The sequence below is a fragment of the Zootoca vivipara genome, chromosome 4 (assembly GCF_965207765.1).
Source record: "Zootoca vivipara chromosome 4, rZooViv2.hap1.1, whole genome shotgun sequence".
Classification (NCBI taxonomy): domain Eukaryota; kingdom Metazoa; phylum Chordata; class Lepidosauria; order Squamata; family Lacertidae; genus Zootoca; species Zootoca vivipara.
In genome coordinates, this window is record NC_142587.1 from 90,221,301 (window position 1) to 90,237,075 (window position 15,775).

Below are 15,775 nucleotides of genomic sequence, written 5' to 3' on the forward strand. Positions count from 1 at the left end.
TCTTTCTTCTTTAAAAAAATAGTTGGATTGCAAGCCTAGGCAACCAACTGGGAGAGCTTTTCGCAAGTCTGGAGATAGAGGCGCTTTGCAGTGCAAGACGGTAAGAGCTTCACCTGCTGAACTTCTTTTTCTTTGTGTTGCAACTGTTTAAAAAAACAAAACAAAAAAACCCTGTTGAAGCTGTTCTTGTTGTTCGAAGTAAAATCACAACTTCGCACTCTGGCATCAAACTACTAATAAAGTTCCAGGGTGATGGGACGGGTGTGCAAAAACACAGGGAAAACGTTGCACGCGCAAAGAGGGCCCCCCCCCACATCAAAGAGCGAGCGAGCGAACGGTGAATTCATCGAAGCACAGGAGACCCCCCAACTCCAAGCGCGGAGCAAACTCGCTCCTCCTTGTCCCAGACAAAGGAGCCCGTCGGCGCCATCCTGGAGCTGTATGCTAGGCGCAGGGAAGGTGGGGAGGGAAGGAAGAGGGAGGGAGGGAGAAGCGACTAGATTTCTTCCCCCGGGGCAGGAGGGGAGGAGGGGAGGGGGTCCAGGGAAGAGGAGAGAAGGAGGGAGGGGGGAGGCCGGAAAGAGGGGAGGGGGGAGGCTTGGCTTTCCAGCGGCTGAAAAGGAAGCCAAGCCTCTCCCTCCGGCCTCCCCCAAAGTACAAAAGCAGAGAGAGAGAGAGCCGGTGGCGGGACTCCTTCATCGGCCGGGACCATGGCTGCCTCCTGCCAGAGCTGGCTCGCCAACGAGGGCAGCAAACACCTCCTTTTGGTAAGAGAGACCTTTGCCTTTCGGGGGTGCGCGCAGCCTTGCCGCCTCCATCGCAAGGATGTTGCTCTCGCTGCGCTTGCGCGCGTGAGATGCTCAGAACCTGCCCATGCTCAGGAGCGCTCTTGCCCGCAGGGTTCCCCGCAGGGTTGGGTCTCTAAGCCTTGCTCGGGAACGCCGAGCTTGGAGCCGTCCTGTGGGAAAAGGCCAGGAAGAAGAGGAAGGGGAGAGGACGGAGAGAGCGCTCCTGAGCATGGGCAGGTTCTGAGCATTACGCGCAGGGTCACAGGGTGAGGATCAATTCTTTTGATTCAGATATACAGTAATGGAGCAAACCATATTTGCCTCCATTCTGGAAGGCTCATAGCTCAGTGGCAGAGCAGTTGCTTGGCATGTAGAAGGCCCCAGATTCATCTCCAAGTAGGGCTGGGAAAGACTTCTGAAACTTTGGAGAAATTCTGCCAGCCATGATATTGAGCTAGATGAGCCAAGACCTTACTGGATATAAGATATGTGTTTATTTCCCCACATAAATCAGCTTGCATTATTCCCACAACAGCCCTGCAAGGTAGGTCAGCGTTACTGCCCCTCACATTTCCTCCCTTTTTACCCTGGTCTTTGACACCGGAAATGTCTGTTTTTAGGACCCACCCTGTAAGTTGTTTAAAACTGTCTTTAACATTGTATCTCTTTTTTATTGTCATCTGCCCTCAGACCTTAGGGTGAAGGGAGGTTATTAATAAAGTAAAATCATCACCATCCTAATTGCGATGTCAGAATGACAGGCTTGCCTAACAACACAGTCCTAGACAGGGCTGCTCAGAAGTAAGTCAGTGGGCTCATTGGGGTCTACTCTCAGATGCGAGTGTAGGTTTGAAGCCTAAGTAGTGATTTTGTGACAGATTTGCTGTGTCAATTACAGTGCTCTGTTTGGGAGGTGGCACGAAATGCGAGGTTCGCGGCACAAAACTAGCACTAAACTTTGGCATCAGGTTTTTTTGGGGGGGGGAATCCAAAATTTTGGGGTCACACATTAATGGAAGCTTGGAATTTGAGACAGAGGTTCCTGTTAACTGTCTCCTTTGTTGAACTGCGCTGGCTTTTGCTACAGAGAAACCCACATCAACCGGACGACCTCACTCACCTAGTGGCTGGGGTGAATTTCACCCTGTGCCCTGCTGATGCTGTCAGCAGGCCCTGCGCCCCTCTGCAACATCTGACAGCCCTGATCTACTAGGTGTTGTGGTGGATTGCACCCTGTGCCTTGCAGAGTCAGGCCCAAGCTGCCACCGGCCCCAGCACTGGCAGCAGCAACAAGCAGCTCTGGCTTACCCAGCCCTATCCATTGCCACCCCACCACCGCACTTACATGACTTGGGGTTCTGATTGTGGGCTCTACTGGTCAAAACGGGAGTCTCAGTGATGGCCCTCTGCTGCTGGAAAGAAACCAGGACTGTTCAAAAAAAAGCACATGTGCCAAAAATGGTGGGTCACCTCCTCCTTACCCGATTGTGATTGGCCAAGTGGTTGGGCAGCCAATCAGGATTTTTTAAAAAAATTATCCCCCCCCCCCGCTCACTTCTCACTTCCCTCTGTGGCCCCCTAGCCTCATGCTGTGGCCCCCCATTTATGCAATTTTTATCTGTGGTCCCCTTGGAATATCCTGGGGGCCGCAGTGGGCCATATGACCCCCAGTTTGGAAACACTGGGCTAGACCTTTGATCTTATCATAAGAACCAAAGAAGAGCCTTTCAGAGCAGGCTAATGGCCATCTAGTCCATTGTTCTCACAGTGGTTAAACAGATACTTGGGGATGCAGGTGGCACTGTGGTCTAAACCACTGAGCCTCTTGGGCTTGCTGATCAGAAGGTCGGCAGTTCGAATCCCTGCGATGGGGTGAGCTCCCGTTGCTCTGTCCAAGCTCCTGCCAACCTAGCAGTTCGAAAACATACCACCATTACCTTGTTTCCTCTGAAGATTTTCCCATATCTGGCAATGGCAATTTTCCCAGAGCAATTAATTCCGAGCTCTCGCTCTAACCTGTGGAAATCTATGCTTCCATAGTTCACGTAAACCAGATCTCCCTGGGGTGTAAGAACAAAAGAACGTAAGAAGAGCGCTCAATAGCAGAGGTTTAGTGCTCAATTCTGTATTACTTGCACAGATCAGAAGGTCAGCAGTTCGAATCCGTGCGACTGAGTGAACTCCTGTTGCTCTGTCCCACCTAGCAGTTCGAAAGCACACCAGTGCAAGTAGATAAATAGGCACCACTGCAGCGGGAAGGTTAACGGCGTTTCTGTGTGCTCTGGTTTCCGTCACGGTTTCCTGTTGCACCATGAACGGTTTAGTCATGCTGTTGACATGACCCGGAAAGCTGTCTGTGGACAAGACGCTGGCTCCCTCGACCTGAAAAGTGAGATGAGCGCCGCAACCCCATAGTCGCCTTTGACTGGACTTAATCATCCAACCTTTACCTTTTACCTAAATAGATAGTTATGGGATGCCTGCAAGCAGTGCCTGAGGGAATTGCACTCCCTCCCTTTGTGGCTCTCAGCAGCTGGCATTCAAGGGCATATGTCCTTTTGACAGTGGAGGGAGAACACAGCCATTATGACAACTTCCTATCAGGTCTCCTCTTAGTTATCCACACACACACACACACACTCCAGCCAAAACTTGAAGATCTTGCCTAAGGGTGCATTCTTGGGATGGCTGAGACTGCATGATTGCCCTGTTATCATGTATTGCAGCTGGCAGGTCCATTTAGAGCCACCTGAGCTCATCATGTTTGCTAGCCTCAGCGCCAAAAGCGATCTCTTATCATTTTTAATTACAGACCCCACTGAAACAAGTTGCTTGGGACAATATGCTTGCTCCCCCCTCCCACTCCCCGCCATCGTGGCTCCTTATTTGTAAATTCTGTTGGGTTGAATACACACTGAACTAGCTGCACTTAGTTCCCACTGACATCTATACCCCTTAAGCCATGACTACGTTGGGGTGAAAACTAAAGCGCGAACCTCTGCCTGGAAAGAGCGAGGTGAAAGCTAAGTGTGGATAAGCCCTTAGTTGCACTTAGTGTCCACTGAACTCAACGGGACGTACGCTGCTATTGTCTCATTGCTTTCCGTGGGACCAAAGTGTGGCCGATCCAACCTGGATCCAACCCTATATTTGTGGTGGGAGTCCAGTGTGTATTGGGGATTCTCAGTCACACAGGATGGTTCTTCCAGACAACCCATTTACTGAGCATTCATTTTGATTTGTTAGACAGTGTTGGTTATTTATTGAATAATCATTGTGAACACACACACACACACACACACACACACACACACACACACACACACAGACCTCTGAGGATTGATGACTTTCCATCAAGAGAGTTATCCCCCACTTTCCAGTGCATTTTCCTGTCCCTTTCCTTATTGCAAAAAGCCTGATTATTTTGAGAGGGGGGTGGGGAGGGGAGTGGCTTTATTGCACAAGAGCTCCCAATCAGCTGAAATTGAGAGAGGCAGGGTGGTGCAGTGGTTAGAGTGTCGGCCTGGGAGACCAGGCTTCAAAACGTCCCTTGGCCCCATGACTGGGTGACCTTGGCCCAGTTGCTGCCTCTCAGCCTAACCTACCTCGCAGGGTTGTTGTGGGTGTTAAAGGAGGATCATGTACACATTGGGGGGCGGGGGAGATAGAATTTAATCTGAATTCTCTGATATGTGAGAGAATCCCACCAGAAAATAGGGAGAGTCTGAAAGCATCCCGTGTTACAGTGAGATCATCGCTGTTGGAAACCTTCCAAAAACACAGCTGGTGGGGCCCAACTACCCCCCCATTTTATTTCTTAAAAGCCTTTGTCTCGTTTTCTCACTCAGCTTTTGAGCCTCCCCCTGCCCCGAGAGTTTGTTGCCTGTGTCTTCTCTCTGACGGAGAGAGTTCTGGTTTTGCACATGCCGTTTCTACATGTAATAAAAGTAATAACTTCTTCCTTGTTCTCTCTCTCTCTCCCCCCCCCCGCCTGTTTTACTTCCTTCAGCTGCTCTGGCTGTCTCTCAACGTGGGGCTGTTTTGGAAAACCTTCCGGATGTATTATCGGGGGCCTCAGTATTACTATCTGCATCAGATGCTGGGGGTAAGTGGTAGATGCTTGCTTCTCCCCGCTCCCTTCCTCTCCCCTGCTGTCTTTCCTTGGGGCTCTGGGAACAAGAAGGAAATGGAAAGTTTTGGCTAACCGGGCAGATTCGAGGCTTCTTGGTGACTCATGAGAAGGAGAAGGGGTGAATGGGTTTTTTTGGGGGGGGGTAGAAGAGGGGTTATGTAAGGGCAGGGATGGATGGGAGGGAAAGGAATAGGCTGGAGACTCTGTTTCTGTGTCTGAATGAAGGGAATGACTCTGTCCAGGGTCTGGGAAAAGAGAGATCCCGGTTTGTCCGTTCTTCCCCAGCTCCCAGCTGCAGGCATCATTTTTGGACTCTGGCATGTGAACCCCACTCAGCGGATGGCTGGGCTTGCAACTGTTAGTCATGGTAACTTTAACCAACCTCGTGGGCCTGTTCCGGCGAGCGCTTACATGCCAGCTTTTCCTGATGTGCATTTCTCAAGGGAAGGGATTTTCTTTTCTTTTCTTGGAATAAAATGAACCTTCCCGTCCTTTCCATCGTACTCTCGTGAGTCCTGGTGCGGTTTTCTTTCGGAAAACTCTGTCAGCCAAAAGAAAAAAAATTGGGGGAAGGGGAGAGTCTACCCAGGATGTTTTAGCTAAAGGTGGGGAAGAATTTTGACACAGCTTACATTTAAAGGTGGATGCACACTTTTCTGAAACAACAATAATAGGGCAACATTATTCCCATTCTGCAGTCGGAATCAAGACCGAGAGACGGCTATTTGCACCCCAGGCAAGATTCTCCCCTGATTGCTGTTTTTGCGTGTGTGTTTTGCAAGGAAACCTAGATGTTCAAATGTGCACGTGTTATTTGTGCTGTGCATGTGTTTTACACTTCAAAGTCTCTTTGTTTATTGCACCTGTATTGAATAAAGCAGCGAAGGCATTGCTCGCTCAGTTTCAAACTCATCCTTTCACCCATTGGGTGATGCCTTCTTTTCAATTGCAATGTTCCTTTAAAACCTCCAGGGCAGGCAGAAATCCAGGAAGAACAGCTATTTCTTATGTGGAGGTATAATAATGACAGCATCTTCACATGCTGGTTTTCTCCCTGTCGCAAGGTGGCTCAAGACACTTAAAAAAAACACCCTGCCTTTAAAATGCAATGGCCGCCCATGTCATCGTAAGGTCTAGAAAGTTGATTTCTGTTTTTAATAATGGAAGTAAAAGTTCTGATGCATTTGTTGCACTCTGCAGCTTTTATGAGGCACAGATAACAAGGATAGGGGAATGTATCCTGTAATATTCAGATGCAGAAAATGTTTCTGGTTTTTGTTTTTCTTTCTCATTGTGGATTTGTCTCTGGGGAAATGATGCTTTAGCCTCAGCGGCTAAGGTGCTCTGCTATACATGCTTGCTTTGGAATCCACTGTGTGACTTACTTCTGAGCAAACACTCCTAGGAGCGGGTTACACTTCTCCCTTTCTTTAGGAAGCGAATAATTGCCCCTGTTTTGATTTCAGGCATTCCAAAACCTTCTGAAATTCAAAGAGCCATTTCTGTTGTCATCCCTTGTGGGGGGTTGAGGGGAGAAGAAGGCAGGGGGCACTCTTTTTAATGTATGTTGGGATTTCTGTTCAAAACAGGTTGTCTAAAGTAATAAAAATTAAAATGGGATGGAGGGCTTCCTATTCAGATCAAGCTGGTTTATAACTGAGGGTGCTTTTGGACTGTATTTCCGGCAAGCTCCGGTTGTGCAATTATAGAATTAAAGAATTGTAGAATTGGAAGGGTTGCAAAAGGTCGTCTAGTCCAACCTCCTGCAATGCAGGAATCACACATAAAGAATCTGTGATGGCGGCTGTCCGCATTTGCAATCGCGTTACATGAGATGGGAAAGGTGAAAAGCAGCTCAGCTTTTCTTTTAGGTTGTGATGATGTCCCTTTCCTTTTCCCACTTTTTTTGGTCTGATGATGATGCTGATGGCAATAATAATAATAATAATAATAATAATAATAATAATAAATTTATTTATAACCTGCCCATCTGTCTGGGTTTCCCCAGCCACTCTCGGCGGCTCCCAACAGATATATTAAACAGAATAAAACTTCCCTAAACAGGGCTGCCTTCAGATGTCTTCTGAAGAAGACATCTGAAGTCAGGTAGTTGTTTATTTCCTTGACATCTGATGGGAGGGTGTTCCACAGGGTGGGTGCCACTTCCGAGAAGGCCCTCTGCCTGGTTCCCTGTAACCTCGCAGTGAGGGAACCATCAGAAGGCCCTTGGAGCTGGACCTCGGTGTCTGGGCTGAACGATGGGGGTGGAGACACTCCTTCAGGTATACTGGGCTAAATCAGCATGTGTGGAATGCACTTGTCCTTCAACTCCAGGGAGATAAAGTCCTAGAGTTACAGAACTGTAGAGTAGGAAGGGACCCCAATGGTCATATTGTTCAACCCCCTGCAATGCAGTAATCACAGTTGAACCTCTCTTTTAAAATCTCCAATGAAGGAGAGCCCACCAACACACAAGGTGATCTTTTTCCACTGTCAAACAGCTCTGACCATCAGAAAGTTCTTCCTGATGTTTCGCTGGAATTTCCTTTATCATTATTAGAATCTGTTGGTTCAGGTCCTGCTCTCTGGAGCAGGAGAAAACAAGCTTGCTTCATCTTCCTTTAGATCAGTGGTTCCCAATTGGTGGTCCACAGAGCCCAGGGGGTCTACGTAACACACCCAGGGGTCCGTGGCACCGTTCACATAACAAACACTATTACAGAGATATCAAAATTTTCAAAAGTTAGGGGCTCCATGGCTTGGCTTTTTGAAAAACAGGGGTCTAATTGGGAACCATTGCTTTAGATATTTGAAGATGGCTACGCTATAACTATAGCTGTGGTCTTGTGCAGCAAGCCAACTTCGCCGAAAGATCAGGCATTGTGCAATAAGGACAGTTATGGGAGAAAATGTGCTTGCTGTGATATAATGTCATCGAACCTCCCTGAAAACAAATAAAAATGAATGCTCATGGAATAGCCAAGAGGGAAGAGGGATCAGTTATTAGACCACTCTGGGAATTGTAGCTCTTCGAGAGGAATATGGGGTCTTCTAATAACTCTTAGCAGCCCAAGCAAACTACACTTCCCGGAATTCTTTGGACAAAGCCATGGCTGTTTAAGGCCACATCATAGTGCTTTATCAAAGTGGCCATTGATGTAGCAACATGTAAAAGAAGACCGGGAGACAGTCCTTTGGCTGAGGACAGTGGGATAGTCAAAGTCTGAGGAAGGAGGTTTCTCCTTCAAAAGGGGCAGGAAAAGCAGCAAGAATCTTGTCTTTCGTTCTGGGTTCAGCTCAACTGCATTTGCTTGTGTGTGATTTTCCTGTACAAGCTGAAGAACAGACTTGGCTTGGCGGGTAGAGAGCATAGGTTTGCAGTAGAGCCTTTTCCTTAGAGGCAAAAGGCAGTGAGAAAGAATGAACCAATTTGCTGGGTTTTCTCTTATTTATTTTTAGCCATGCTGGCTGGGGGCTGATGGGAGCATCTGGAGGGCAACAGATTCCTCCACCCTCCCTTTACAGGGTCCTCAAGCACATACCGGGGATAGCTCAGTCAGCAGAGCATGAGACTCTTTTGGGTTGGACTGGATGGCCCTTGTGGTCTCTTCCAACTCTATGATTCTATGATTCTATGATCTCAGGGTCATGGGTTTGAGCCCCACGTTGGGCAAAAAGATTGCTGCATTGCAGAGGGTTGTGCTAGATGACCCTCATGGTCCCTTCCTATTCTATGATGAAATATAATCTCAAATAAATAATCCTATTTCAGATGCTAATGGAGGGAATTACCTGCTTTGCTTCAAACCCTCATTGCATGCCGGAAGGACACTTTTCAGGAAGCGATGGCACATATAGCTCTGCAGTTAGGAATGAAAGACCTTCCTTTGTTTACACCACTGTCTTGCCGCTTCTCTGGAGAAAGCTTTCTCATTGCGTCACAATTGCATCCTTTATAATTTTCTCGCCTGCAATATGGCCCAGATGTCCCATCAGTTTGCTGCCGCTTGATGGGATAGATAATAAGGAGGCCTCTGTACGTCCTTTGCTCCAACACGAGAGGAGACTCAATCTTCTCTGAGACCTCCACATCATGGTAGTGGAGGGGGGGTATAAATGCTTTGTTCCTTGGTCCCTGTAGTACAAGGCTGGCTTTTGAAACAGTGGGGTGAAGGAGCGCAGACCTAGACCCTCCCTCATTCTGCCAAATGAAGATAGGGACCTGCTTGCACTGCCCAGATTCTCACACCGAGAGAAACACTCTCACACTGCAGAGTCATAGACTAGTGTTGTAGAGTTGGAAGGGTTCCCAAGGGTCATCTAGCTCAACAATCTGCAATGCAAGGAATCTCAGCTAAAGCATCCATGACAGATGACCCTCCAACCTCTGCTTAAAAACCTCCAAGGAAGGAGAGTCCACCCCCTTCCGAGGGAGACCATTCCGCTGCCGGACAACTCTTACTATCAGAAAGTTCTTCCTGATGTTGAGTCGGAATCTCCTTCCTTGGGGCTTGGAACCATTGGTTCGAGTCCTATCCTCCAGAGAAGCGGAGAACAAGTTTGCTTCATCCTCCATGTGACAGCCCTTGAGATATTTGAAGGTGGCTATCATATCTCCTCTCAGTCTCCTCTTTCCCAGGCTGAAAGACTCTACTCCAGTAGTCTTTGACCTTTGCAGACCCGAGAGCCACTTTTAGCCCCAACATGAATGGTGGGACCAACTTCCTAATTTGTTACTGTATGTGTGATGGTAAAGCCATTGGGATAACCCACCACAGTTCGGACTCTGAGGCAGATGCGTGTTTGGACCCACCAATTGTAGACTAATGCTCGCTCTCCTCTTTCTGTTTCTGGAGGGCAAGCCATGCAGCAAAAATAACAGAGCCTCGTGGCACCTTAAAGATTAGCACAGTTGTGAACATTAGAAAGGCCCTGCTATAGCAGCCCAAAGGTCCATTCGAGTAAGGTCTGTAGCTTAGTGGTAGAGCATCTGCTTTGCATGCAGAAGGTCCCAGGTTCAATCCCAGGCAACCCCCTGGGTTTTAAAAACAGACATCAATTAACCATTGTGGAAGGATATATTCTTAATTGCCTGTATGTGCCCTCGGATGATTGACAGGTGGGTGACCCTGCAGATAGAAAGTCAATGTTTCAGGGGAGAGGTCCTTCTTCCTGACATAATGCTTTTCTGTCTGCACGGATTGCTATGTAAAGCCGTCAGTCAGGCAACCAGCAGCCCCTCCCCACTTCACAGTCTGAAATAACACAGCCAAGCTGGTTGCATTGCAGGATTCTGCCGAGTGCGTGTTTCGGCTCCGAATCTCCGAGAGGGTTGCATGCCTGCTGAACTTCTCCCGTTGATGTTGGGAGCAGAGAGCGGCTGCAAATGCCATTTGGAGGTCCCTGGAAAGCGGATACGCAGGATCGCTTGTGGGTGGTGCAGACATGTGCTCGGACGCTGGGAATGCAAACATCCACGCGGAGCCTTCAGAGCAACAGTTTCCAGAGGAGGAACGAGCTTTGCTATTTGGCTTTCGGGCTCCTCCAGGCAGCAGCTGTCCGTGGGATGCCGCGTGATCTCCCTTGGCCTCTGTAGACCATGCTCTGAAGTACAGGAAGTTGGGCCACTGCTGTGTGTGCCCTAGGACCTCTCCCTGAGATTTTAGCATTCATTAAGAAAAAAAGAGAAAAAGATTAAGCCTCTGTAGCCCTTTTGCTTTCCAGCGATCTATGGCAGGAATGGGGAACCTAGCGGATCAGATTATGAATGGCTTCTAGCTGTGCTTTGCTTCTATAGTTAGAGGTAGTTGTTGTTGGCTTCTGTCCATCTCGAGATATAATGGAGTGCACCTCTGGGGGTGAAGTCAAACCGTTGTGTTAGCAAGACCAAAGTGACCTCCCCTGGGCGCAAGCCTAGGCAGTGTGTATGGAGGTCCTGGGCTGCCCAGACAACAAGACCCCCCTCTCGGCCTCGCTGATATGGTCCAAAAGAAAGCAGAGCAATACGTTTGGCACCAGCCTCACTGCAGGAGTTGCTGGAATGAGGCATACAAGATGATATCCAACCTTCTAAGGGACTCCACTCTGGATTTGTGTACGATTTATTCCTTAGCCCGAGGTAGTCATGCTTCTGAATTCCAGTTGCTGGGAATCAGAAGCAGAGAGAGTGCCATTGAGCTCAGATCCTGCTTGCAGGCTTCCCACAGGCTGGCCACTGTAAGAACAGGATGCTGCACCTGATGCGTCATTGGCCTGATCCAGCAGGCTCTTCTTGTGCTCTTATTAGATTCCTATTTAAGTATCAGCTCTTATGTAGGCACCGACTAATGATGGGTACATAATAATAATAATAATAATAATAATAATAATAATAATAATAATTTATTATTTATACCCCGCCCATCCAGCTAGGCCTACCCAGCCACTCTGGGCAGCCTCCAACAAAGATTAAAATACATCCTGGAGGGTTAAGTCCAGTCAAGGGCAGCTATGGGGTTGTGGCACTCATCTTGCTTTCAGGCCAAGGGAGCTGGTGTTTGTCCACAGACAGCTTTCCGGGTCATTTGGCCAGCAGGATTAAACTGCTTCTGGTGCAACGGGACACCGTGACAGAAACCAGAGTGCACTGAAACACCGTTTACCTTCCTGCCACAGCAGTACCTATTTATCTACTTGCACTGGTGTGCTTTCGAACTGCTAGGTTGGCAGGAGCTGGGATAGAGCAACCGGAGCTAACTCCGTTGCAGAGATTCGAACCACCGACCTTCCGATCGGCAAGCCCAGGAGGCTCAGCGGAGTAGACCATAGCGCCACCCGCGTCCCTTAACAGAACATAGTGTGAGTTAGTCCCATATGGGGATTGAGCCCATGTGCTGCTGGCTGAGAGCCAACAGACAGTAAAATACATGAAGAGAACAGCATCAAGAGAGCAAAATGGCTGCAGGAGAGCAGCATGGCATCAAGAGAAAGATGGCTGTGCGACCTGGCTCTTTTGTGGAGTCAGCCAGAGCCATGCCCATCTCCCAGATCACATGCAGGGGGAAAAATTCTCCAGACCAATGGAACAGGAAGTTACCTGCCTGTGCCCACTCTAGGGAAATAAGGAATGTTGTATTTGACTGCTCCAGTGGATTACACCCCACAATTTCTGACTATGGGCCTGATGCAAAAGGCCCCAGAAAAAAGCCAGAACTGTCCTTCATCCTATCCCATAATGCAAGCTCCCTTCGTACTGGAACAGGCCTATAAAAAGCATGAGCTACCCAGCTGAATGCAGCTCACTTACTGTATATGGCAGCTCACTCCCCCTCCCCTGTTAGGCGGGGGCTGCAATAACAGAGGTATTGCCAAGCATGGTTACAAAGGAAACTGTCTAACTCAAGCTGAAACTGTTTTGTCCACCCAGTCCAGTATTTTCCTCTGTTGTGTGAATGACAGCAGCTCTCCAGGGTCTTGGGCAGGGAAGTGTCTATTCTAGGGGTGAGAAAGCTGCTGCTGCTGCTGCTGGACTTCCAACTACCATCAACTCCACCCAGCATGCAGAATGGTGAGAGGTGAGGGGAGCTGGATTCTGGCAACATCTGTAGGACCATAGGTCCCTCACCCCTGGTCTGTTTCATCACCTGCTACCCTGAGTAACTGGAAATGGCTGGGATTGAACCTGCACCTTCTGCATGCAAGACAGATGTTCTGCCCCTGAGCTGCGGTCTCTCCACAGGTCCCAAGATGGGCTCTTTTCAGCTTGGTGGCTTGGGAGCCTGAGCAGGCCTGCTTCTAACCCTTGCTGTTTTTGTTTAGCTAGGATTGTGCCTCAGCAGAGCTTCTGCGTCGGTCCTGAACCTTAACTGCAGCCTAGTCCTCTTGCCCATGTGCCGGATTCTCCTCTCCTTCCTCCGAGGATCTCGGAAGGTAAGAAAGAACTGTGCAGGTGTGGCCAGTGAGCTAGCACAAAGCCAATGGGAGGCTGCAGGCGACAAGCTCCCCTTCTGACCTTTGCTTTCAGTTCCTTGTGGGGTGGCAGGAAGGTTGTATCACCACATTTAATGACAGGTAGGTAGCTGTGTTAGTCTGACGTAGTCGAAACAAAAAAAAAATCCTTCCAGTAGCACCCTAGAGACCAACTAAGTTTGTCCTTGGTATGAGCTTTTGTATGCATGCACACTGTGTATGTGAAGAAGTGTGCATTAGGGTGGGTCATAAAAAAAACTTTTTTTGGAAAATGTTTCCTCCCTTGTTCTTATATCAGGAGTTTGGTATAAACATAGTCAAATTTCAAATTTGGGACAAATCGGTTAATATTTAGACCCTGCTCCTACAGACTGAAATTTATACCTAAGTAATTAAGTATAATGTGATGTTTTGATGCAACACATAATATGAGTGGTGTTTTATTGTTTAATGTTTATATTTACTTGTTTAGTACACCGTTTGCTTAATTGTTCCATATAATTTGTTCAAAACCATTGGTTTTTCATGTAAATTATCAACATGTTTTATCTTAATTAAATAAATATTGCAGAAAATAATAGTATGCAACTATTATTGCTCTACATAAAATCTAAAATTTATGTTTATTAGTTCACAATTTAACATACTGAGAATAAATGAGTCAAATTCCTATGTTTTCATCACTTGTAGTGAGGCAAAATTTCAATCTGTAGGAACAGGGTCTAAATATTAACCGATTTGTCCCAAATTTGAAATTTGACTATGTTTATACCATACGCCTGATATAAGATCAAGGGAGGAAACATTTTCCAAAAAAAGTTTTTTTATGACCCACCCTAGTGTGCATGCACACGAAACCTCATACCAATAACAAACTTAGTTGGTCTCTAAGGTGCTACTGGAAGGAATTTTTTAATTTTTTATTTTGTTTCCACATTTAATGAGTCACTTTAATTGCAGTCGTATCCCATCCCTCCTCCAAGACACAATTTATGAGACACCTGAATACCCAAGGCTGAAGATGCTATGTGTGAGCTAATTGGAGATTAAAGACACACTCAGAGGGCAGGGATGGGGTTCCTGTATCCCCCCCCAAAAAATATCCCTGGACTCCAGTTCTAATCAGCTACAGCCAGGAAGGCTAATGATCAGGGAAGAGCTTTTCTGACAATGATCTCTGTGGTGGGGAACTGGTGATCCTCTTGAGCAGAGCTGGGGGACCTTTGGCCCTCCAAATGTTCTCCAACTGTCTCCATCCTTGACCATTGGGTCTGCTGGTGGGGCTGATGGGAGTTGGAGTCCAGCCTTGCTCCAGAGCAGTGTCCCTCAACCATTAGTCCTCAGATGTGTTTTGACTACAACTCTCATCATCCACAAACAACTTAGCTAGTGGTCAAAGAGGATAGGAGTTGTAGTCCAACAACACCTGCAGTCCCAAGATTGGAAGACTCTGCTCTTAGAGCAAGGTTGGGGAACCTTTGGCCATCCAGATGTCATTGGAATACAGTTCTCATAATCCCCATCCAATGTAGCCACTGGTCTACAGCTGACAGAAGCTGTAGTTCAACAGGGAGCAGGGATGTGGCCTTCCAGATGTTGTTGGACTCATCCCTGACCCTTGGTCTTTCTTGTTTATACTGATGGGATCTGTTTAGTCCAGCATCTGGAGAGCCACAGGTTAGACCAAGAGTGTGTGGGCTTCAGACTCGTTTTGTCCAAGAGCCTTGGGATCCACCAGCGAGAGACATACACTGAGAATTCACTGTGCCCATGAATTCCTTTTGAGCACCAGAGCTGAAGAGAACTCACAGCCCTCCTGTAAAAATAAAATAAACCCAAGCTTCCTTTGCTTCATCAATATAATTTAAGGTGCAGTGGTGGGGATTCGTTTTTTATTGTTGCTTTAGTTGCACAACCGGGACTCAGAAATCCTTGCCGATCTACTGCAAATCACTCAGTATTTACCAGGAGAGCTGGGTCTGTCTTCTTCCCACAAACTGCTGATTCACTTTGAGGCGAGAACCACTGGCTCACTTGCGGACTTCTTTTTCCAGGTGGCAAGCCGAAAAACCAGGAGGCTTCTGGACAAAAGCAAAACGTTCCATGTGACATGTGGTGTGACGATATGCGTCTTTTCAAGTAGGTTCCTCCGTTGACATAAGCAGCAAGTGCTCTGTGGCTTTTCTTCAGATGTACACAATGCGGTGGCCTCTTTCCACACTTCTTCTTACCCACCTGTGAGAGTTTTCTCAGATTTGTCAGTGTCTCGGAGGAGGAGTAGGAGGTCTACGCTTGGGTGCATGGGGAGTCCAAGCTCTGCAGAGTTGTCTTTGATACTGCACATGAAATCCCGCTGAAAGCTTGCTGGTGTAGAACGGATATCAGGTTGAGCGTGCATCCAATTTAAATCATGCAGCGTGGATGCCGGTTCACTTTCGAATCGAGGACGGACAGCTCTTCAAAATCGTGGACCAAAGTAGGAGACACGGTTACCCTCCCTGATAGGCCAGGGGTGGGGGACCTCAGCCCTGGGAGAGCCCCAGTTTCCGAGCCCAGTTCAAAGTGCTGGTGCTGGAGCCTTACACGGCTCAAGACCTCAATACCTTAAGGATCACCTCTCCCCATACAAACCGACCCAGTCCCTGTGCTTGTCGTCTGAGGCCCTTCCCTATGCCCCCTATCCCTGAGAGTTTCAGAGGGTGGCAAGATGAGCATGGGCCCTTTTGGTGGTGGCTCCCTGACTGTGGAATGCTCTCCCCAGAGAAGCTCCCCTGGTGCCATCATTACATGTCTTTAGGTGGCAGGTGAAAACATTCCTTTGGCCTTTGGCCATTAAATAATCTATGACCTGTTAAAGCTAGGGTGGGGGGCTGTTGCTATGATTGTTTTATTATTATGCTGCCTATAA

The 15,775-nt window shown here is 47.9% G+C and overlaps 1 protein-coding gene across 2 annotated transcripts in view; it reads left to right on the forward strand.

Annotated features, from left to right (window-relative positions):
- Positions 1–619: 619 nt before the first annotated feature.
- NOX4 (NADPH oxidase 4) overlaps positions 620–15,775 on the forward strand; it is a 91,731-nt gene continuing 76,575 nt past the window's right edge. The window contains exons 1-4 of one of the 2 annotated variants that reach the window (XM_035116490.3): positions 620–767; positions 4,798–4,893; positions 12,718–12,828; positions 14,922–15,006. In XM_035116490.3, the coding sequence (XP_034972381.3) occupies positions 711–767; positions 4,798–4,893; positions 12,718–12,828; positions 14,922–15,006 (349 nt within the window). In that variant the 5' untranslated portion in view covers positions 620–710. The remainder of the gene's footprint in view (positions 768–4,797; positions 4,894–12,717; positions 12,829–14,921; positions 15,007–15,775) is intronic. The other variant, XM_060273886.2, reaches the window with a different exon arrangement.